Source organism: Callorhinchus milii, unplaced genomic scaffold (assembly GCF_018977255.1).
Source record: "Callorhinchus milii isolate IMCB2004 unplaced genomic scaffold, IMCB_Cmil_1.0 Scaffold14, whole genome shotgun sequence".
Taxonomy (NCBI): Eukaryota; Metazoa; Chordata; class Chondrichthyes; order Chimaeriformes; family Callorhinchidae; genus Callorhinchus; species Callorhinchus milii.
Genome location: NW_024704755.1, coordinates 10,790,750 through 10,816,741, shown reverse-complemented (window position 1 = coordinate 10,816,741; position 25,992 = coordinate 10,790,750). Strand labels below are relative to the sequence as shown.

Sequence of the window (25,992 nt, the reverse complement as noted above, 5' to 3'; positions counted from 1 at the left end):
TTTTTTTTAGTAATTTGGTTGAGTAAAATTTAAATTAAATTGCAACAATTCGAATCAATTAATAAACCTCTATAGACTGCTCTGTTAGTGATGGTCTGACAGCAAAGGACGGTTACCTAGGGAACGTGAATTTCTGAGACTGGCCTCTTCTCTGGTTGGCAGGACGTCTTGCTGTGCATGCTGAGAGTTGGAATCTGATCCCGCGTCTACTGGAATTTGTCTACGATCAAACTACAACTCCCAGCATACGCAACAAATATCATCACAAACTAGCCTTATAGATTATTTAAGTAAGGCTAAATCATAAATAATTTCTGTTGGTCAGCATGCAACTGAACTGGGCAAAAGAAGTTGTTGAGACTTATGTATTAAGCCACAATCTCTGCTTCTATAAAGACGAAATAAAACGTACAAGAATGATATCATATTCTGATGGATACAATGTTCTGCACAAATAATTTGCAGGCTCTGAATTTCAAAAATAGCATTCAATCTACTCACTACATGATCCTTTTCCGGTTCCTACATTTAAAATGAGTGCTATATTAAATCAGTACCGACATTGGGACCTGCTGAGCCTCCAATCCCTTGGCTGGCCGTGCCACCAGGTTCTCACAATACCCCACACTCGTGCTTTCTTTCAGGGCAGTCTTCCGAGTGCTCAGTATAATGAGTGCACTGGTGCTGTACATTAACCTAATTACAAACTCCGTTGGACCACTGACTCTATGAAGACATGCCAATACAAGCCACCTAGCTGGCGACTGGGGCAAAGGAACAGGCCATTGAGTTAAGTGACAGCTTTGAAACAATGAGAAACATTGGTTTGTGACTTTAGCTTAAAACTGAAATCGTTGCCATTATAGGAGTAGGTTTTACCTGTGTGTGTGGGGAGAGCAGGTCCCGCTTGCTAGTCGACTGTCGGATTGCTTTTCCAGGGATAATCCATCGAAAAAATAAATAATAATTTGGTCACTCAATCCATGACTATTTGTGGGACACTGCTGTGCTCAGTTGGCTGCCGTATTTCACCCACAAAATATATGAAGCACTTTGAGACATCTCGAAGATGTGATAAGGTGCTATATCAAATGCAAGGATTCTTTATTATTACTGAATTTTACTTATTTACTTACAAATGACCAATCTAGGAATGATCCATGACTTTTTTGAAGTATGTTGTTTTATTATCAAACAGAAATAAATGTAGTTTTTCTCTACTTTTTTTCAGAGATAAATTTTAATGTGCATGTTGGCTTCACCTATGTTAGATCAAATGCCATTGAAAAATAGTCAACAAAATATTTGCTGCCTTATGAACTACAAAAGGATGTCTGAATTTAATTAACTGACAAAGGCATGGCAGCAATAAGTTGGTTTACATCTATTGCGGTTCACCACTGGTTTCCTTGCTAGGTTTGTTTTTTTATTTATATTTTCTTCATTTTTCAGTCTCCTTAGATTGCTTCTAGGACTGAGGATTTTCCTTCACATTTCTTGGAATGTTCACGTAGCTCATAATGTTATATCTAGCAGTCTGATGAGAATCTGGAAATCTCACTTATTAAAGGCAGATGAGCTTGGCTCTGCAAGTTCTCTGTCAAGGTGAGAATGTAATTGCCTGGAAATGGAAGACTTTCCATTTTGGGCAGCAGTTACAGTGCAGGCTAAATGCTCAGTAAAGTTTCTTTCACTCTGCCAAAATATACTTCTATCTCAACTTCAGAAAATCACTCACAAAATTGATGTACTATTTTTGTTTCTCTTAGTAGTCACCAGTGTTGTCTTGCCAAGGCTGCAAATGTAATTGTTGAAAAAAAATCTGCAGTGAATCTGCCTGCTAGGTATAGGATTGAGTTTCCTATTAAAGCTCCAAAGCTGCAAATTCCTTCAAATATTATCGAATCCTTTAGAAAGATGACAGCTTTTGAATTAATGGTGATATTTAAACAACATTCAGTAAAGTTTCAGCAAAATTATTTCACATCAGGAAATGACAAAAAAAAGTAATTCCCGGCTACATATTTGTTAGTTAAAACTTAAGAATGGTGCAAATCTGGGTTAAACAAAATCTGAAGAAAACAGACAACTTAATATTTTGAGTGTGATCTTTCATCATAAAATGTATAATTTTGTCATTCTGAGGGATGAGCTTCTTTAATGCAATGTATTTGCATAAAAACAATGGCAAAACATGTATGTTCTTTTAACGTGATTAGTTAGCCTATTTTATGTTGCCTGAACGGGCATTTTTTCTATTTGGTTCAAATATATTTTAAGTAATATTTTTCATTGGTGGGTAATTTCTAGGTAAAATAGATTTTCCGACTGAAAAATATTGTATTTTGTTAAAGAATATTGTAAATTATAGGCTGATGACCAATAGACATTCTGACTCCAGAGTGATTACTAGACTGAAGCCTGTAATGCATGTTGGAGTCAGAAGTGCCTTGAGTTTAAAATATAGTTGTAGCAAAATTACTACTTTGGCTGTATGTGATTCAGTAAATGGTGCTTGTATACTTCCTGCATTACATTATAGTGATATTATTTATGATGATCTGTTTTTACAGAGTATGATCATGTATATTTCCATACATCAGATGATAAAGTACAAAATTATACCAAAAGTATTTATTTGTACATCCAAGTTGACATTGCTGATTATGGCATATGAACTTATTACTGCAAATTTGTACGGTACAGTTTCTTTTTAAAGAGTTATTTGAGCGTTCCAGTACTTAAGTTAAAAAAGCACCGCTGAAAAACCACTACGCATAGTTGGTTCTGAATTTTAAAATATTGCCTGAGTTGCATTTCTATGCCTGGTAATTGGAAAATGCATGCAACATGATAATCAAGAGTGTAGTTAATCTGTTTCGAAAACCATAGGGAATATGCTAAATTCTGTTATCTTAACAATGCATTATTAAAATGATAAAGTAGCAGCATTTTCCTATATGTTACTAATAATCCTTGCATTTGGTTTAGCACCTATAACATCAAGAACACCTTTAAGCGCTTTGCAACATTTCTGTAAAGTGTCATAACTGTTCTTTTTGCAAGCGAATGTGGCAGCCAACTGGGGCAGCAATGGTCCAGAAACAGCCATGGCATGAATGACCAATTTTATCTGGGGGCATGTTGGCCAGAACATTGGGAGAAACTCCCTTCTCTTTCCGAATAGTGCCAAAGAGATCTTTTTACGTCTGCCTGAACAGGCAGGCGAGACCTTGGTTTAATGTCTCATCTGAAAGATGTACCTCTGACTACGTCGTCGTCCCCTACCACCCCCCCCCCACCACCACCACCACAATATTGCATTGGGAGTCAGTTTCCTTGACTATGATCTCAATTGAAGTGAAAGAATTTAAACTTTCATTTTGTCTGTTGGGTGGGAAAACTGTGTAGCCAAAGGTAACTGCATTGAGGATGAACGCCTCACGGATCAACCCTGATGGTTAATTAAAGCTCCGAAGGACTGATAATTTGTACTGGGTTCTAAAGGATAAGCCCAAGGGCCTTCCCGTTGTAAATCTATTCTCCAGTAAACTTGTGATTACTGTACTCTAAAACAGCTGCCAGTTGCTGACATACATGATTATCCATATCGAAGACTAGCATCTATATTGGTTAGCATGGAGTGTTAGAGATCCCTCCCACCATTTTCTGCACTATAATTTGTAAGGTTGGAATCTGAAATGTGGGGCACAGTACTTGGGCAGTATTGACATGAGTTCCATTCCCCATCCCCAATATATATGCACTCCCAAATCTTCCTGTTTTTAGCTGACCATCTATCCCTGGGCATACTTTAAAGTATTTACTAACAGTTGTGCAAGAACTGAGCCAAGTAACTTTATCGTCTGAATCCTTCCATCTATGTGGGGATGTTCATTGTTTCTGGTTGACGTTTTATCTTGTCATCCTATCAAAATCGGGAACTCATTGTGTAGGGAATATTGTAATATTGAAGTACCAATATTCCTGCTAACAAGTGGCCAGTACAAGCATGTTGATTGGGATGGGCAGACCGTGATTAAATAGTCTTTTGACACTAGCTGTTCAGTTTCTTCTTTGAGGAATGACCACTTGGATGAGTCACCAAGGTTCTCAACACCCAAGGAACTGTGCTCTAGAAAGAGTCTGTCCCTTCAAGAAAATAGAGAAAGATGACAAAAAATGTTTTGCTTTTAACTTGTTTTAATGAAGGAACTGGAAGTCATCTAGCTGCCCAAATGATAATGGTTTTATCTGTCCTTAGCAATCTGCACTAAGGAGCTCTCTGGAGTTTAATTAGTACTGTTATTTATCTATTACTCTTATGTTTCATTGAGCTAATATATGTGAATAGAATTGGCTGGGTTTCAGATAATTATTATTAATAATAATCCTGCGTTTCATATTGTGCTTTAACATCATCAAGATAGCTCAAAGTACATTTCAGTAAAGTGTAGTGACTGTATTTTGTAGGTGAACACAGCAGCCTACTTACACACAGCAATGTTGCACAGCAGCCATGATGTGAATGACCAATTTTATCTTACTGGTTCAAGAAGAAATGCAGAAGAAAATACTAGCTGCTTCAATTACTCAGTATGCCTGGTTCTCGGTTTCTGGCAGTATATTTAAGATCCTGAGGGAGACATTCTGACACAACATCCAGTTAACAAATCACCACATGAGATGCACACAATGATTAGCAGCCTTATTGTGAATATTCTATAATTTGATGACATGCAGTTATGTCAAAGTAGATAGCCACATGACACAAATCTTAGGGCTCTGGTTAATGTTGAAAGGGCACACTAAAAATATAACATTTTATGTCCTTGTTCCTGTTTTGTGATTAAATCAAGCAGAATTAGTTATGGGAGCTGCCAATGTAGAATTAACCATGAATAACATTGTATTATTCTTTTGTTCTCCATTGCAGCATAATTTATAATTTTCATATTACTATTTTTACTAATTTTATATGAAATCAAATCAAATGATAGTTTTAATAACACTTATGCAATAATTTGCTGCATAGAATGCCTTTATTTAACTCTGTTTAATGGTCCTAGGGTGTTGCATTTTCTTACAGTGCCTTCAGATCTTTAGAAAGAAGCAAAACTACCAGCAATTTCCATAAACAAAACACCCTAATCTGGAAGAAACAACAAAAATTTAATTAAACAAAATTGTTTCAATGCTGACATATTACTTATTGGGTTAAAACGTTGGTATAATTTGGTTAGGTGATAATTATAAGCTCAATGACATTAACAATCTGAAACATAAAACCAGAATGTAGTGGCCATGGTACAGAAGCAGTAGAAACAATGTTATTTGTATCCATAGTGAGGCTGACCAGATAACTCATGATCGACAAAGGTCCAAGTGAATTATGATCTGTCTCATGAGTGGATATAGAAATCCTGTTTCACTGCCCTCCATTGCATATTCTATTTATAACACTCATAATTAAATGATTTTTGTTTTAATTTAAGTTTTAATTAGTCTTAATGAGGGCTGTTGCAAGCTTGAATGGTGTTTTAATATTCCCAGTTCTTACGTGAGCTGAATTTTGCTTCTCTTCAGAGATAAATGGGCACAATCATTTCACTGGTCAGTCATACTCAATGATATAGTATGAAGTTTTAACTCTGTGTTTCATTTATAAATGCTAGCGAGTTTAATGGGGGCATAGCTTAATTCTCAGGCAATATAGAACTTTGCTGGCTGCCGTCCCTGCTAAATACAATGACAATGTTTGACATTTCGCTGTAGTGTCTGCAACAAACACAATGACTGTGCTTCGACTTGTCCCCATAGGATAAGTAATCAAGCAGCTTGATCCAGGAGGAGGCTGGGTACCAGAAGCATGTTAGACAGAAGCGAGTAAATATTCCACCTTTCAATGAGACTCTATTTTAAAAGTTTTTTGAACAAAAGAGCTCCCTCTAGAATTTAAGGTCCCTTTCAAATTACACACTTCCATTTACTGAAGTGAAATGCGCTAAACCAAATGCAATGATTATTAATTATTATTATTAGAAGAATCACCAGTTCTGTATTGCGCAGGGCCCCTTATCCAGTAATGGGAATGTCAGAAAATGTAGCACTTGATTTCTTCTTCCTTCCGTAAATGTTTATTTTTTTCCCATCCAAGTTCACTTCAAGGGCACATATCCTCCCTAACTGAGTAGTGTTGCAGTTGACCTTCCTTACAATTGTAAGCGACCCTTTTAAGTTGACCTTGTGTGCCTTATAATAATAATAATCCTCACATTTGATATAGTGCTTTATCACGTCTTTGAGACATCTCAAAGCGCCTCACAGAATATATTGTAAAGTGAATTGACTGTATATTTTGTGGGAGAAATGCGGCAGCCAATTGCGCACAGCAGTGTCCCACAAGCAGTCGTGAATCGAGTGACCAAATTATTATTATTTTTTATAAGGGATTATGACTCTCGGAAAAGCAATCCGCCAATTGACTGACACCGGGTTCCTGCTTACTGCTAGGTAAACAGAGGCGTTGTTATACAGTTGTATGATTTTTATGCTGAATTTGTGCCAGTAACTAGGTGCCAAAATCTAAGTGTAGAGCAGCCAAATCACACTCCAATTTACCTGCTCAGTCTCTAATGAGAGTATCTACATAGGCGCCTGATGTTGGAATAGCACTTTCCAGTAACCTAGCTGGAGCTGGCACAGCGCCCCACCAAGAGATTTGGCATTATGACGTAGATTGTGAAACTGTCTTATTATTTACTGGCATGAAGTGGATCGCACACACAATGGGTACTCTCCCTGGACTCTGACAGCTTACATGTATGTGATTGTGGATGCACAGTGGTGTTCTTAATTTTGGAATTCAAGTACAACTGATAACCCTGCCAAAATGAATGAGATATTGTTTAATGCAGCTCACTAGTGGCAGTGTTAATATAACAACAGCATGTGTGGAAGCATCCTTGGGTAACTTACCTTGTGATGTTTCCAGGTTTCCTATACGGAAGGCACTGTTTTCTGCTCAGCTCTTGCTCCTTTCGGCATGGCTAAGATTGAAAACTTGAGCCATTGTAACTGTGAATGTGGGTATTATCATTCCATGAGTGTGTGTGTGTCTGTGTGTGTGTTTGTGCACATGCGCTCTAGTATCTAGTACCCCTGGATCACTACAATTAAGCTATCTTTTTTCTTAAAATAATTTCTGAAAACAATCTTTCGAAGTAGGCCATGCTGGCTATCATTTGTAACCTGTAAGCTTTCATAAAAATATCTGCAAATAATGTGCTAGTGCTTTGCTGGATTATTACCATCATATTTGATTCAAGTTTATGTACAGAAACATTTAAAATTTGTGCATAGATTCATTACTGAACTTGTTTACGTACGTGTATCCAACAAAGTCTCATGAGATTTGTACCTTCTCAGTCCCCTCAAGGACGTTTAAATTTGACTATTTTATTTGCAGATTGTCTTATCAAGTTTCTCTCATCTGTGTTAGATCTGCAAAAGTCAGGCTCCAATTTCTACATTTGGTTTATAGCAGAATCCTACCATAATATCAAACAGCTTTGAGAATTTATTTTAAAGAGCTAAATGTTGCTTGTCCCAAGCAGGGGGTCGGGATCCTGGCAATCTAATTTGAAGTCAAGAATCTCAGGAGAAAAGGAGTGCGGAGGCTGTGCAACATGAGACTGCAAAAGTGGATCCTTACACATTTTCACCTACAAAATACAGTCAATCCACTATATTTACAGTATATTCTGTGAAGTGCTTTGAGACATCTCAATGACATGATTTCAAATGCAAGGATTATTATTATTATTTACATTATTAACGTTTGTGTACCAATGGCCCTTCCGACTGAAAGATTTTGTGTGAATCCTAAAATGTTTGGTGAGATTCCTGAACATTTAGTTTGGAAGCTTTAAATGTTTATCAGTGAGAGGTCAGTTGTTTCACCAAAATCATATTAAAATTGAATGTGACTCAATATTCAGGATTGCCATAGTTTTTCAGTCTTTATTGATACTTGATTCTTTCTGAAATAAAAATATTTGATGACGCTTAACTTAATGTAGCATAGCAGTTAAGTACTGTCATAAGTTCAGTACTATAATTTGCCTACAAAATACAGTCACTACACTTTCCATTATATTCTGTGAAGTATTTTGAGATGTCCTCCTGATATGAAAAGCGAATTACTGTATCAAATGTAAGGATTATTTATTTATAAATCAACAGAGGTTCTGTATAACAAAGGTCCATTTTATGGTCTATTTGTACCGGATATTTTCCCAGTATCATCACCAAATCTATTCTTTGTAATTATTTGTTGTTTACATATCGAAACATCTGTGTTACAAATAGTTACTGTGGCTGAACGTATGTCATTAGAAAGAGAGCTCGGTAAGAACATCAAAAGGAAATTGATTAGGTTTTAGTGGAGATTGTCAACATAAATTTAAAGGCACATTGCATCAAATGATTGGGAGGGTTATTTACTGGTGGATGGGTGGTGCCTAATGCAAACATTATTCATTAACAAGCAACCCACTCTCCAAAGAGTAGAATTATAAAGTACTGTATTAGTAGAAATAATGTTAAGCTCAGCCATATTTACATTAACAGGCAACTCTAACAAATCTGTTGTAGAGCAGTGTTGCGTGTAATTACTCCACTAAAGGTTTGCTTTTCACAGCTTAACACGAGGTGGTTTGACTTGTGCTTCCTCTTCTTTCAGCAATGCTATAGAATTTTATAGATGTGAAAAGCTAAGCTGTCTCTTACTATTTTGGAAACAGCCAGTTAAGAAAACACAGGCAGCTTCACTCAGAGGGATTTGTCGGTCTCTGGAACAGTTTTGAATTTGATCAGTGTAGAAAAAGCAAGCCAGAGGTGCTATGAGGAGCAGCATTTTAATCGGTTAATCAGATACAAAATATAGAAAACAACATTAACCTTGTGTGTTCTTCTCTATTAGGTTTATTCTTTCTCTTTCATATACTCTGTTTAACATAGATTTTCTAAGCTCACTTTTCTGCAGTTAAGTGTGATTAGGTTTCCAATATATCATAAAATGCCCATTTTTATTGCAGAGATATAACATGTTGAACCAGCAGTGCAGAAATTCTAATTAAGGGTTTTTATTTCTGAACAGAAGCTGCCATTCTAACATTTTCCTTTAGCAACCGATTTGAAGTGTATATTTCTTATTCCTCAAAGCTTAGAATTCCTGAAGGACTACATGCACTGATCAGTACTCACAACAATGGTGTGTTGTCAGCCAATCAACCAGCTGTCACTTTCTCACCTAAGAAAATCCAGTTTGGGTAAATGTAGATCCAGTAATTATTCTATTGAGCAGATTTGCATTGAAAACCTTTCAAATGTTAATGAGAAAAATAACATGGAATCTACTAATAAGATAGTTTAAAGCAAAAAAGGTACTGTTGTCAAGGTAAACATCATCAAATTATTTATCCAGATATGATACTCTTACTGTTTAGAACAAATAATTTTTACACTTGCACCCTGAGAAGCGCTTTGAAATGTCTCAAATGACATGATAAGGCACTATATAAAATGCAAGGATTATTATTATTATTTTATTTTAATTGTCTTTGAATTGCCTTCAGTCAGTGACTTATGATTTGCTCAAATATAGGATTAAAGATGAGCTGAGCAATCCAGAATAAACTGATTGAAAGAAAGCTTGAATTTAAATGATTACATTGTCCCAATGTGAAAGAGCATATTTTGCATTGAAGCAGTCTAAACCAGTCTCATTGAGACCACCATATTGAGTTTTCTATAAGACCCACTTGGAATAATGGAAACAACAGGTCTATTATCAACTGGCTACTATTATATTGAATGGGTATCAAAGTTTTTTCCCCCCCCTCAAAACAGAAAAACAACAGAAATAGACAAAAACGCACAATGTTGTTAAATTCATCATAATTCTCTGCAGTTTGTATTGATGAATTCCATGTAGCAGTTCCTCAAAAAGCTCTTTGGTGAGGAGCAGATTTGAGCAGAGAATTACTGTACCCCAAAACTGTAATCTTCTGTTTGTGAAGTTTACACTGCAGCCGTAAGACTATTCAGTTATTAGGTCCATCAATAAATGGGTAAATATTTAATGTGGGAACGGTTTATTATGATAGATTTAGGTCCAAAATGAGATCTAATAAAATATATTTTAAAACATTGATTAGGGTACACATGCCCAGCCAGAGAATGAGTCGCAGCCTGATAAATTTTCAAAATGTGGTTCTTGTTTTGAGGCAAATGTTACTGTGTTTCAGCTTTTTTTTAAGTATAGTGCTTTGTTATAGTTAAATGCTTAACCCACCATAGGAGGACACAACAGAGACGTATCTCGCACTGGGGATTTGACTTCCTGTTAGGTTGATGGAAGTAGCTACAGCACTGATTTTGCCATAGTTCAGGCCGCATAGTCAGTTTGACTGAAACAGGATGGTTTGGCAGAGTATGAAACTGAAAGGAAATAAAAATGGAAAAATAAAATAACATAATATATATGCATAATTTTAAAAATGTAATTACATGTGAACATCTCCTTGTGCAAACATGACGTGTCTGGTGCCATGAACACAATGTTTGAATTTCAGTCCACTTTGTTTGAATCTCCAGACTTCATTTTCAATCTCCATTCTATTCATAGAGCTCTCTTTCAGAGGCATTGATTTGAGCAAGAATGGTACCTCAAACCACATGCAGTTTGTGTAACAGTTGAGGTATGCCATGCACACACTTGAATCACCACATATTCCCCAAACAACATGTGTTGCAGTGCTCTGTGGGATGTGTGAACTGATTCCATTTTGGAAGTGCTAATTTAACATGCTCATTCCAAAAAGCTGGCTTGCATTGAAATTTGTTAAAGATCAGGTCAGGAGCTGTGTTTTTAAATTTGTATCCATCAGAATTGTGTTGGAAGGCAGCATTTGAACACTGCACTGTAGGTCAGTCTGCATCAATGTTTAACCATGATTGAATAGAGCACTTATTTTGCCAGTTACAGCTATCAAATCTACCAAGAAAGTGATTTGCACTCTAACGCACAAGCCTATGCATCTGGTTAATTACTTCAACTCTAATAATTCAAATAAAACCAATCCTATCCTGTTGTTTTTCTAATTAATTTTTCCTTGGTCTGTCCAAATTGTTATTTTCCTTCTTGTTGTCATTGTGGAATCCCTCCCAGGGTCCTAGCCAACAATAGCCCAGATAAAACTGGTCATTCATTCATGGCTGTTTGTGGGACAATGCTGTGCACAAAGTGGCTGCCATGTTTGCCGACAAAATACACTTTACAGTAAATCCTGTGAAGCACCTTGAGACATCTTCCCCGTGTGAAAGGCGCTGTATCAAATGCAAGGTTATTATTATTTTCAATTTTATGTCTACTTTTCTAAAACATCCAGTTTTATTTTAAGAGATAAAAAAAAGTAAAGCCATGTATTGAAAGACCAGGAAATGTTATGTAGTAACAGTTGATTTGAAAATGTTTTATCCAGCATAAATTAGTCAAGGTCCTAGAGGGCAAAATGACAAGAGGTTACTCGTACATTGTGTTTAATTAATTGAAAAATGCTCATATTGCTGTTAGTTATTAAAAACTAGAATCAGTGTTGCCAGTACTCAACCATAATTAGCACACTAGGGAATTAAATATTTAGCATTAGTAATGTAGCAGTACTAAGACACAAATTTCTATTTCAGTAATGAAAGGGATTTACTGTAAGTGCAAATGGCTGTAACGACAGCTGTGACAAGAGAAATAGTCAGGGCTATTTCAATAAGACATTTCATTGGATGGCAAGCTTTACCACATCATTTGCTGGTAAGAGATCTGCAAGTTTAATCCCCAAATGTAATGCATTACCAAAAATACTAAGATTTCTAATTGCATGAAGGCTAAACAGTTGACCAAATGTCTTGTCTTAAGTGCCCGAAACATGAAGCTCCCACCAACTAACTCAACATCAGTTCTTGATGTTGTCAGTAAAAACATAGATGTCAAAAAGATCTTGTTTGTTTTAGGATTAATTGCATTTTGAGCATAAGTGCTTTCACTGATATAACACGAAAAGTCGGATATTGGGCTCTAATGAGCTGTAGTAGTAGATAGCTGAAGACTCTGGGGGATTCATTCACTAAATTAACTGTAGAACAGTATTTGGTTTGGACACAATATGATGTCTTGGATATATTTAAAGCACACTTGCAGAACTATCGCAGATACTTGTATTCTAACCAACCTGGTTGTGCTTAACTGTAGTTAAAAATGTCAACATACATGTCTGTTTCAAACAATATATTGCCCCTATAATATTTAACAAGCTGCAAAAAACATTTAACAAACTGCATATTGGGAATCCTTCAAAATTTCTTCTTAGACTCAGATTACAATGAAAATACAATGGATGTTTGTTAACAATGAAAGATTCAGTATTCTTCAAGCTGGTAGCATCTGAATTAGTTTGTTATTCAAACAATTTTAATTCACTATCTATCGGCTTTAATTAACAAAACCTACCATTTAAAATTCTGAATGGAAATCATATTTCGAAGCCTTATGCTAGAAAGAGAAGTCAACCATAACTGCTATACAATTTATTGTTAAGGATTTTCATAGCTAATAAGATGCAATCAAATGCTGACCTCAGTGACTTGCTAATTTGTTTGAATACATTTTATCCATGTGAAATGTGAAGATAACTTGCATTAAACCAGACCAGAAAAAGGTTATATATTTCATAAACGAAGAAAGTTGATATCATTTCTCATTTTGCTATATGGAATGAATGTAATATTTCTTGTGTATAGTGTTTCTAGTTTTATAAAAACATCAAATCCTGTTGATTTAGTATGCTAAATATTGCAAAATAAAATCTGGGTGGGAGCCAGTGCCCTTAAAGATTTTCTTTATATGAACTGAAAAACTGTAATTATGTCATATTGTTTTACCTAGAGCAAAGTTCTCGTGCAGATCATAAAGATAAATGGTAAGACTTTAGTATCAGTAATACTGTCAGAAAAGACACCCAAAGGACAAACAGATCTCTCAAGGCAATTTCAGAGATAGCTATAATTACAGTAGTATAAAATATATGAAGGGAATACATAAATGGTGAATATTATTTCTCAAAAATCTCTATCTGAGCAACTGTCACAGTGCTTTCGGTTGTCATAGTGGCAAATGTTTTCTCAAATTACCAATGCTGTTTGGTTTGCCTTTATCAGTCATCAGTCCATCAGCTGGTCCATTCATAACGACTTCTGGCAGCTCATCAGGGGAGTTCAGAGCCATTGAATACCATTCTATCAGCCTTCACACCTCATTGTGTGAAACTGTTTACCATGTTGACTTTTTCTGTAAATTGTACAAACAGTGCGGTAAAGGGATAGATTCATGGAAATGAAACAGTATAACCTTGTAACAGTCAGTTGAGATTGGAAGTCTGTGTTGACTGATAATTCTCAGGCATTTTTGTTCTCGTTGGTCACTGAACAACATGGAAATGTTATACTTTGAAGTCTTGTATACGTTAGTTAATTAGACAACATTTAATTTAGCCTAACATTTGTGTCAGATTTTTGAAGGCAATCCTCCATAATTAGGGTATGTGGATCATCTCTGTGACAGCATACAAACCTTTCACTCTTGCTTTATGCCAGCTTCTTTCAATGCATTGTCACATTTAGTGCATCTGGGTTTTACAGCCTCTACGCTTGAATTATAACACAGTTGCCCTTTGGTACTCTCCTGACAGTAAATGAAATCGTTCACGCAAATATAAGGTCACAAATTTGGCAATATTTAATAAAAAATTGCCCATTACGACAGATTAGAATCTGATTGTTTTGCTGTGCCCTTGTTTTTTTTTGGCTTTCAGAGCAAATGTGTTTTATAGAGTGTATTTGATGTCTGAGATTGAATGTTTGCTGTTTAATACTCAGCCATGGACATGTACTTCTTTATGACAGTATTGAGAGAAAAACAGCACCTGATGGCCTGGTTGCACAGCGAATTGGGAACTTGACATCAGGTGGGGTGAAGTGGTAGTTTGAGGACTTCCCTTGTGAGACTCTGCCAGGCTCTCTCAGGGGCAAGTAGAAAATATTAGCGGGCGAGCCAATCTACAGTACTATCAGGCACCTCCTTGTGGCCAGTTAAGGAATGGTATAGCTGAAACTCAAACATTCACATGCCCTTTGTTTGTCCAAAATGGAATGATCAAACGAGGAGAATTTGAAAAAGTGAGCAAAGGTATTTTTCAACTGGGTGATCATGGGCGTACAAAATACAAATAAATTTGTATTTTGAAACAAAATCTACAAATAAATTGATTAGAATGATATTTCTCCAACTGTATTTACAGTTTTTCTCGGCAGTTATTGATTTACACCAGCTTATTTAGGTCTAAATTTGCAACTTTATGAAAGTAGCATTGAATTCTGTGTTTAGTGCAAAAAACTGACAGTAAAGCAGCATAAAACAGATCCCTGATGCACAGCTTGAAATCACTTTCATATCACTTGAACGTCAGTATAGTGCAAGTTAAACTGATGTTCAAGCTTCAAATTTCAAGTGCAGCACATCTGGCCATCTCTGACACAAAGATGTGCACATCAGGATTTGTATATTGCAATATTGTGATGCAGCTCAGGTGCAAATGAACTGAGTGCATCAACTGATACTGGTGTTCGTTTAGTGAATCCCTACTGTGATCTCGAGTGTAAGTGAGGGCAGCAGTAGACATTTGCACGGAAGTAAGGTGGATTACAGATGTTGGTTTGAGTTCAAGAAGATGATCGTAATAGCTTGTAACTGGTAGAAGAAGCAAGTGAATGAGTGTTTATTTTGAAGTGTGACAAAGTTATCATGAAAAGCAGTTATCAATTGAAGAAGAGTAGTGATTAATGCTCAAAACTATTCTCCACTTAAAAAATAATGATAGGAAAAGCTTTAAAAATAGCTAGATGCCCAATTAAACAATATATTAGTTTCATCACCAACGTTCCTCTGCCATCCACAAAATTATTTTAATCATATTAGCCAAAAAAATCATTAAAAATGTCTCTTGCAAAAGGCAACAAACCGACCAAGACCAGTGAGAGTTAGAATGATCTGTGAAGGAGAGACCAGGAGAAACATTGGTTAAATTGAAAGATGGATGACAGCCACTGGAACAAGAGCAACCACACTGAAGCAACCATCATCCAGGATAAGCAGCCCCAGGAAGTCATCAGACAGGAGTCATGTGGTCAGCGTGGATGGTGTTGATCCTTTATAAAGTAATTTAGAATCAGACAGTCCACCAGGAAGAACAGAGATTAAGAGGCTAGAAAGAGACCTCAGCCTAGCCAGCAGTCAGCCATGAAGGTAAATATTTATTCGTGATCCCAGAAGGAAACCAAATACTATAACAGATTCAAATTATTTTATGGAATCTTAAAGGCCACATAGCAGCAAATAATGAAGATATATAAAGCGGAGATTTTAAAAAAAGTAAGATATATCAGTGAGACTTGGTCGGAGTTGGTCATTGTCTTGTATTTTTTACAAGTATTAAAAGGAAGATGTGTTCCATCTGGGAGACTAAGACTAACAGTTACATCACAAGGCTCCAAAGGCTCAAATGAACCACTGGAGAAAACTCACCTATTCTCTGCTAACTATTGAATATACGAACAAAAAGAGCTCTATCATCCAATTCTGTGCAGCATATCTGTCTAACTAGTAGCAATTTGTGTTTTTTCCATTTAAAAATCCCCCTTTGGGCAGGATCTCCAGATTTCAAAGAAAAGAATTGAAAATCTCTGAAGAAGATAACCAGTTTGAAAATGCACTGAAGGAAGATCGACTCCCAGTGTCAAATCAATGCACCAAATTCATTTGTGATTGTTGTTGACATTTGGTGAAATTTCTGAGACAGATGAAAGAGTATGTTAATTTCTATTTTTATTCTTCATGTGTCTGGATTGAAAAACGTGCACAGAAAATCCTACTTTCTGCCATATATTTTAAAGTCCTTCTTATTTGAATCAATAATGCTCATCAATAGATCACAAAGATAGTTTGAGAGAAAAAAAAATCTTCAATGAGAAAAGCAAAAAGAGCCCAAGAACATGCTTTAAAACTGAAGACGATCTTTGTCTTCAGGTTGCCAAAGCAAATGTAATGAGAAGATAAGACCTGCATGTGTACAGAAAATGTACTTAGTTTTCAAAAATATTAACCTGGAAAAATAATAATAATCCTTGCATTTGATATAGCTCCTTGTAACGTCTTTGAGATGTTGTAAAAAAACTGTCTGTCCAGTGCCTTGGGACGTCCTCTCGACGTGAAATGCGCTATATACATGTAATTTTGTTGTTGTTGTAAAGCGTTTCACAGAATATACTGTAAAGTGAATTGACTGTATATTTGTGGGCAAAACTTGGCAGCCAATTGCGCACAGCAGTGTCCCACAAACAGTCGTGGATTGAAGTGACCGATTTTATTATTGTTTTTTTTGAAGGATTATTTTTTTTGAAGAAAAATAAAGCAAATGCAAACCTAAAAAGGGTGGATTAATGTATACCTGTAATTGAAAGGGATATAATTTTTAAATAAGTGTTCAGAATGAGGTTTACACAAATGTCTGAAACAGGTGTATTTTTGCTTTACATTTCATCATCCTCATTGGATTCACTGTCACGCTTAGACAAATGTACCAAAAGTCTTTGAATACCGTAGTTGGAAAATGGCAGACTCTTGGGGCTATATTATTTACATGACGGTCTTTCCTTCCCAAGCAATTAGTACAACAAATCTCGTATGTATGCTCGATTCCTAAATACTGATGTGGCTCATTACATTGCTTTTTGCTTACAATATGTTGATTTTGGCACTGCATTTGTAATCCAGAGCTTCAGTTGGTAACCCCAGGCTGTGCCCAATACTTTCCAGAATGAGTTAAGCTGGGCTAAGTCCCTCCAGGGAGAGAATGTGTGCCCCATTCCAGATAAAGTGAAATTGCCATCATAGTTGGCAGACATATGTCAAACTCTCAGTCTGGTTTGGATACTCTTAGGCATGGCGATCATTTTGAAACTAACATTTTAAATAATATTATCAGTGCAGATGGATTTCTACCCAAATTATAAATTGTAAATTGGAACTTGTAAATCATAAAAAATAACTAATTTCCAGTAATTTGGGATTAATTCTAATTAAGCAATGCGTACAAACACATGTAGGTGTAAAATTCCATTTATTATAACATTCACTAAATGTAATAAATCAGTGGGTATGTTATCATGGAGTGAATGCCTACAGAGGTATGTGAAAGCTGTGTGAAAGACCATATGATGACAAATTGCATTGTCAGATATCAGTAAAAACTACTTTTTTAAAAATCTTATTCATCCATCTTATTCGTGGTGAGGCTCAGTGATGAATTCCAGGAGTGAATCACAACTGCATTTTGTTCTAAACATACCTAAAACTCATCGATAAAATATCATCCTCTCAGTTTTTAATGTATATTACATATCTATTTTAGGATTAAGAAATATATTTATTCAAAATAAAGTTAGTAATCCTCAAAGTCACAAGCAGACAGACACCATTATACTAAGTTTGAGATTTGTCTTTAGTTCTGGTGAATAGATTTATTTTTTATAGAATTGTACAGTAGTACCAGATATTTTCTGTAAAAGCATCATTGTCTTATTAAGGCTTCTTTAAATGACTTTGAATTGTGACTTGAACAGCCAAGAATATTAATGCAGTAATAAGAAAAAAAGTAAATCCAAAGGCAATACAGTGCTGCTTAACCACATCTAAATGAGATAGTAGCCCTCTTAGATTTGAGAAATTTAAAGCTAGATAAATGGACACTAACTTAGGTTGTTACAATGACAGCCAACACAGATTATTGAAGATTTATTACTGGAATGCAGAACTGAAAAGGATTATAATCTCTTGTTTAAAGCATGACTGTTTGTGTAGTTTTTTTTAATGTTTTTGTTTTCTCTTTTCAAATAGAGAACAAAGTATGTTGTCCTTAAACCAGCTAGCGATGGTGCATTTGGAGTTGAGGAAGAGACATTGTCAGCTTTTGTAGATGATTCAAAGAGATCTGTTGACACTGACTTCCCTGACGAAGCTCCAGCAAACCTGCTGGAATGGTGGGTTTTGGATCCATCAACTCGGGCAGGAACAGAGGAAGCTCTGCTTGAAGATGAAAAAGATGACAGAAGTAGCTGCATACCATTCGTTGTGATCACACAAGCAGATGAGGTATGTGATAGACAATACCTGATGTAAAATTCACTGTTATCTCTGGTGATTTGTATGCAAGACACTAGTTAACATACTGTTCAGATGTTATTTCTCCCACTATGCAGTTTTGTGAGCCTTTATTTTCAAATATCAATAGCATATTGTTAGAATGTATGATTTACATGTTATTTCTCAAAATTGTGCTTTTGATTTTATTATTTAAAAGATAATCAAGTAAACTTACTGTATAATATCTTATCTGACTTCTCTCCTAACCCCCCCCCCCAATCATATCAGCACACATGGTATTCTTGTACAGCACAATAAAAGAAGGTAATTATTTTCATGTACTGCATATTATGATACAATTACAGATTCTGTATGCTCTGCCAGACTGAGAGACCCATGTTAAGAGTGGTACTCAGATTCTATCGATGGGCGTTATGAAAATGCTTACTTTTTCCTCTGAAGACATTAATTTTCCTTTAGTAGATTCTAATGTACCACCTAATTACTTTCTAATATATAAACATTTCACATTGCGATGCTCAGACTTTTAAATCATGTTGGGCCCAGAATGAATTAAACCTCCAATAACCACTGTACCCTTCAGGATACCCTTAACAGCTTTCAGCAGTCTTATTTCTGCTGGGAGTTACTAGCAGCTGGTTGTGTCAACAGCCTGGGCAGAAAATCCATTAACTGAATAGCACACAACTGTATTTGGCAAAATCAGTACAAAACTATTTCAGTCAAAATATACTCATTCATTTATTTATTGGAGAAACTTTCTGTTCAGATCCATTGACTTCCAGCTCCTAGGGTATACTTGGAGGCAGATTATATTTTCAATGCATGCATTTTTACGACTTGAAATGGTAAAGATGGTTATAAACAAAATCTTTCTTTCACTGTAATTTGTGATTACTCCTGTCTTGCATTTTTCATTAATGGCTAATTAAAAGTCTTGTCAAATTTTAATTAAAGATTGTAAAATATTTTGTTTTGGGAAATGATGCACAGCACAGGGCAATTTGAAAGAACTTTTAAAATGTGGCCCACAAAATGAGTAGGTCAGAAAACCATTTTTAGAGTTCCAGATTTCTAACAACCAAAACATCTTTCATGTTTACATAAATTTGCTGTGCTTCTGTATAATTGAAAGTCGTATAATGCATGTCCTTTTTATTTTAGTTTCCAGTTGATATTTTATAGAATGCAAAATATCAGTTGTCCTCAACATGATAATGGCTTTCAGTTCATGGTGACTGTTTTAGTAGTAAAACACCCACCTTAGCTCAACTAACACAGGCCTGCTGCACGTTTCACACCCCCCATATCACCATCGATGGCTGAGCCTTCAGACATTACACCCGTAATTTGTGGAATTCCTTGTGTCAATCGCTCAACCTCGCCACTTCTTTAATCCATCTTCAAATCCCAGTTAAAACCTTTCTCTTTACCTATGGTCATTCAGAACTCTGCAGCTCGTGTACTGTCCCGGACCAGGCTTCGGGACCACATCACTCCCACCCTCGCTCGCCTCCACTGGCTCCCCATCCCCCAGAGGATCGATTTCAAGATCCTCATCCTCACCTACAAGGCCATTCACGGCCTTGCTCCCTCCTACCTCTCCAACCTACTATTCCCCTACCTACCTGCCCGTACCCTCCGTTTCTCTGGCTCCGGTCTGCTCCACATCCCCCGCCCAACCGCCCTACCATCGGTGGCCGGGCCTTCAGCCTCTCAGCCCCGAGGCTCTGGAACTCTATCCCCCAGTGCCTTCGCCGCTTCCTCCCTTTCCTCCTTCAACGCCGGTCTCAAGACCTTTCTCTTTGACCGTGCCTTCAGCTCCTCTCTCAAATCTCTACCCCCTCCTCGCTCCCTCCCTTCCCTCCCCTCACCATTTCCCCCCTGCTCGGGTCCTGACCTAACTGTACAGCGCCTTGGGACGTCCTCCCGACGTGAAAGGCGCTCAATAAATGGAATCTTGTTGTTGTTGTTGTATGGTCACCTCCCACTTCTCTTTCCCTGCTCAGAATCCAACCCCCCCACTGTGAAGTGCTCGGATGTGCTATGTGTAGTACATAAAGGGTACTACACAAATGCAAGTTGTTGCCGCTGTTGTTAACAAGAGTGGTTTGATTTATGTTGGCAGTGGTTGTAGGAAAATGGTATGCAAAACTATTGTAACATGCAATCCATGCTTGAGATAAGTGGTTTTTCGTAATTCCTTGAAAGAAACAGATGAAGTTATGCACCTTAGAAGCCTGTCAACACGGCCATTGAAATGCCTGGCATGCCCGATAGGGATGCAAGGGACTGGAGAAAGCACCGTGATTTCCAAATTGAAGTTGGCTTATAGTGGTACTCCTGAAAACAACAGACTGCACTGAGAATAAAGCAGGCCTACTTTCCATTGAGCAGGGAAGATACCACAGCAGTCAAATCTGCAGATTCTGGTAAGCTTTTTTTTAATAGAATGAGTTATACCATTTGCTATAAAAACATCAGGCGCACGTAATTCAGACCAACATAAAATAGCAGTAAATCATTGCACAGCAATTTTTATTTTAAAAAAATTGCAATATTCATCTTCCATTTCTATCTACATTCCAGAAATTAATTCACATTTAACCGCAGTCTTAAAAAAAGCAAAGTTCTGTTGTAAAGTTCAATGATGTGTTCATAAATCATGCATTTGCATTTATACAGGTGACTCATCTACATTCCTCTCCATGCCTCAAATGTTTGGAAGAAGTTATGATTATGAAAGATGAAGGTTGAATTTCACTGGCATTGGGTGTCCAATAATTGAGGAAAACCAAATGCAAGGAGGGCATTAACTGAGTTACAGAACTTACACAGAATTAATTTATTAAAAAGATGAGATTATTCTTCATTATACACTGAATGCAGAATAATATCCTTCATCAGTTTGGAAGAATCAGGAATTGGCCCCTTCAATTCCTACCTGGACAAGATAGGGAAAGCCCTTAGAGCTCAGTGAATGGAAATTGTACTTGATGATGTGCAGACAAGTTTACACCAGCTGCACAGTCTGCTGATATCCTTGTACTACATTATGCAAGTTGGCTGGACACAGTTAATTGAGCAGATTGGCTCGATTGTCAATCTGTTAATGAGACTGATCCTCTACCAGCCACTTTCATCAAGGCAGAGCTGCTCTAGACTTCCAATGACTAGCTTGTTTATTGGGGTTGTTGGTGCCAACATGTTCAAAGACTGTTTGGTAGTTGTGATTCTATCTTTCACAATTTATAAAATGAGATTTTTGAAAAAAAAAAATCCAACAATTCCACTGGGTGCTAAACTGCTCCAACTATTTTTGATTTACTGTAGTGCACAATAACTTTATATCAATTTATTGACCTGTTTAATTAAATAATATCAGCTCCAAAGATAGAAATGGGTAAAACTATTTTTAAGAACTGCTGGAAAATTCAGAAACAAAATAGGAGAATAAGGAACAGAAAGGAAGAGAAAAGAAGTGGCAGTCAGGGAAGCACAGGTAAAGGACTTGATTTATCTCATTTACAATGCTACATTGATCAGATGCTTTAATAGTTGCACCCAAATCCTCTTGATTTAAAAATCCTTTACCATATTTATTAATGGAGACCTATTAATTCTGCATATTTTAAACCCCACTTTTGAATATGCCTAACATTGTAAGTAATTAATAGAAAAAAGCCATCCAATTTATCTGGTTCATCCATTAATCGACTGTATAAGTGGTGGTTTGGTCATTATGCACTAATCCATTACAGTTGTATTTAATTCAATGTGTAAAATGCTGATTTGTGGTAAGCTTGCAAAAGTTGGGGTTCTGCCAAAGTAAACATTCCATTAAAAGTGTTAAATGTGTGATAATATTACCACAGGCAGAATGATTCCTGCTAAGATCTTTAATTGCAAGTTTAATCCAAAGACAGATCATATTGTCTAAGTAAATACACAAATACGTACAAAAGTTTTTTGCAAATAGAAATAAAAACAAAGCTTTGAATTTAAATAATTACTAAACAAGGTGTAAAGAAATATAAGTGGACAACAGGGAATGGCAGGTTAATATACATAAAAGTTAAAATAAAATTAGGGGAGAATTAGGAAGAGAGAATAAAGTAGTTTTAAAAAAACACAGAAAGGTATTACAAATTATTTTTAATATTGTTGGCTTAATATTGCAGAAATACAGCTCCCCTGATGTTTGAATAACTTTGCTCCCATTCAGCCCCTGCTATTAGTACGTTCCAGTTTTGCAATCAATGAGCTGAACCTTTAAGGGTCTAATGGAGAATCCAGCTTTTTATAGCACCTATATCATGTTGAAATGTCACGAAGCACATCACAGTAATTACTGTAAAAACAACCTCAGTAATTTTGCATGGAGCTTCCAAACTTATCAAATTTCTAACTGAAAATTGTCAAACATTGAACTGAGTCATGAGTTTTAATAAGCAACGCAATGTGGGCATAGGGGTTGCTGGCCCCACCTAAAACACTTAAAAGTTGCAATGAATGCTCCTTAAAATCTTTTTATGGTTCACATCAGGCACTGGGGGCATCCCACTGAGCTCATGTTAACCCTGCAAGCCAAAGCCCTAACGGGTAGGATGGCCTTAGCTGGACAAGCAGTGGGAAAGCTTGCCAGACAGTGATATCAATGGCAAGCTATGCGGCTTTAGCTGGTTAGACTCCAGCAGTACCCCAACGCACACTTGGGGTTTCCCAAGCTTTGGCTCTTGCCAACCTGCGCCTAATACTTTCCAGAATTAGGTAATCAGGATGCATCCCTCTAGGGAGAGAGTGTGCATTCCATTCCAACAATCTATCTCTGGGATTTCCATGTGTTGGTGGGCTGCATGGGAATCGCAGCTTGGTTTTGGATACTCTTAAGCATGCTGATAGATTTGCACACGTATCAGACACCCAGCTGACATCTACGTCCCCCCATCAAAAAAAAATCAGGCAGCCTCCAGGACATGGAGAACATAAATCAGATGTAGAGAAACTCAATTATTACTGACCCCAAATGGGTGTTTAAAACCCGACTTCAAGAGCATCCGTACTGCACGCCTCATGCACCAGTATGAATTGTTTTATTCACCCACAGTTCCGTCTATTTTCCAGTATATCCTGTGAAGCACTTGAGACATCCTCTGGATGTGAAAAGGCATTATGTCAAATATAAGGGCTATTATTTGTCACATAAGTAACTTTATGTCTTCGTTGAGTGATTTAGCACAATTTATGCTGAAATGTGGTCTATTTTGAGCAATGGCACTGTCTACTACAAATTCCACTGGGAGTGACGAAACTCATTTTCTTCAAGAGCGTTAAAAGCCAAGAGAGGAGACTGTCAGCCTATTCGTCATAGCCAGATTCAAACCGATATTCTAGAGGTAAAAAAAACAGTGTTGTAAATTTACTGCCTCACCCAGTTTGCTTCAATTTTAATATTTTTAGAATCTTTACATTCTGGGCTTGACCTGTGGTCCGTTGCCAGGTCGACAGAAACTTGCCTCTCCCTGAGCAGACTGGTTCTTAAAGGTTCAGCTCATTGATTGCAAAATTGGAACGTACTAATAGCAGGGGCTGAATGGGAGCAAAGTTATTCAAACATCAGGGGAGCTGTATTTCTGCAATATTAAGCCAACAATATTAAAAACAATTTGTAATACCTTTCTGTGTTTTTTTAAAACTACTTTATTCTCTCTTCCTAATTCTCCCCTAATTTTATTTTAACTTTTATGTATATTAACCTGCCATTACCTGTTGTCCACTTATATTTTTTTACACCTTGTTTAGTAAACCTCAACTGCCTCAAATCCCAATCCTCATTACTTTTTTTTACATATAGCTTCTCCTCATTGTTTACATTTTCCCCTCCATTGACATATGCACTTGCTCCTTATCTCCAACCTCATGATGCTGGGCTGCTTTTCCATTTTTACCCTCAGGTTAATGCACGAGCCTTGGCAATGAGGCCACCCGACTATAGAGGGCATCATAGTTCTCATCTGTGCCACACGTGTACACTACCACAAGAGAGAGGACTGAGCGGAGATCAGTCCAGGATTAGGAAACCTGGCTGATTTTACCCTCCCTAAACCTTTGGAAGGCTGGGGCCAATTTAACCACCCATTCAGTCCCTGCTGTGTCCAGCACGCTCCTCGTCCTGCAGCTGCATCTACTACACCATCATGACTGCCACTTTTGCTCATTTTTGATATTCATCCTGACTTCTTTATTTAACCACTGTGGTTTAGGTCTTGCTAGTGTTCTCTTTTATGTAAACAGAATATACTTTCCTCATCCCATAAAGTGGCTTTAAATACGTTCTGTTTTTAATGTGGTTTCAGTTTTTAATATTTTGCCAAATGTTTTTATATCTTCAACATTCGGTTTCCTGCAATCTTGTATGAGTGGATGGTGGCAGTAACCTGAAAATGTATTACATTTTTTCTGCATTTTTTTCCCTCTTGATCTGACTGGAGTTTCTTTCCTTTGATTTAAACACCAATTAATCACTCCTCATTATGTTTTAAGTCTTGGTTTGGGAGGTGAAAGGGAGTAGTCCAAGAAACTCAAACTATATTATTGGCAAAAATAAGAAAAGCTCTTCAGCATGCTGGAAAGTCTAATGTAGTTTTTGACCTGATTTCTAAAGAAGACTATGTAAGGTTAACATTCTTAATGATCACATGCCAAACAAATAATTGCTTAAATCACCGTCATGAACTTACAAGCCACATAAAGTTTGGAACACCCACTGATGGTGAAACTCAGAAATATAATATTCAAGGACTTTAACTCATAAATGTGGAGTCCTTTAGCTCAGTGGTTGGAGCACTCACCTTGCAAGTGAGAGACCTGGGTTCAATTCCCGGCAGGGGGAAACCTTGGGCAAGTTTTCTTACTCCACACGCCTGATAATAATCCTTCAAGAAAAAAAATAATAAATTGGTCACTTCAATCCACTACTCTTTGTGGGACACTGATGTGTGCAATTGGCTGCTGCGTTTTGCCCACAAATATACAGTCACTTCACTTTACAGTATATTCTGTGAAGCGTTCTGAGATGTCTAGAAGTCGTGAAAAGCGCTATATCAAATGCAAGGATTACTATTATTATTAAATGCTTGTACATGTGTAGGTCTCAAGATTGTTGGTTTTAATTGTCAAAATGTATTGATTCCCGTCTCATTCAAACTTCTTTCTCGTTGTCATTCAAGAACTGGTTTTATTTATTACAGAACAACCTATCTCATTTGCTAGAAATAGTATGGTGTTCCACAATGTATGATTAAACAGGAGCAGGCTAATCCCATTTTCTCCCCCAAACATTTACTTCTTTAGTATCTATTCACTTTTAAACATCCTTAATTGTTTTACCTTTGCACAGTGTGTTTGAACACATTAAATAGTTAGACTTTTGTTATGGATACATATTTACGAATTGTTGACAATTGGAAATGGAACAAAGAAACAAAATATTCCACAAAGTCTGGATGACAAAAACATGCTGATAAACAATATAATGATGTAAACTGAATTGAAAGGGTGAGATAAGTGCTCCAGAAAGTCATTTGATGCCATGCAAATTGGCATTATTGTATGTATAGTAAGCATTCGTGTTCAATTTTGAATGTGGTTTGATAGTG

General features: G+C 36.6%; 1 protein-coding gene across 6 annotated transcripts in view; it reads left to right on the top strand.

The window, feature by feature from the left end:
* Positions 1 to 25,992, top strand: part of LOC103176098 (ankyrin repeat domain-containing protein SOWAHC-like) — a 173,229-nt gene that overhangs the window by 14,827 nt on the left and 132,410 nt on the right. For all 6 annotated transcript variants that reach the window (XM_007889483.2, XM_007889481.2, XM_007889480.2 and 3 more), the window contains exon 3: positions 18,068 to 18,322. In XM_007889483.2, the coding sequence (XP_007887674.1) occupies positions 18,068 to 18,322 (255 nt within the window). The remainder of the gene's footprint in view (positions 1 to 18,067; positions 18,323 to 25,992) is intronic.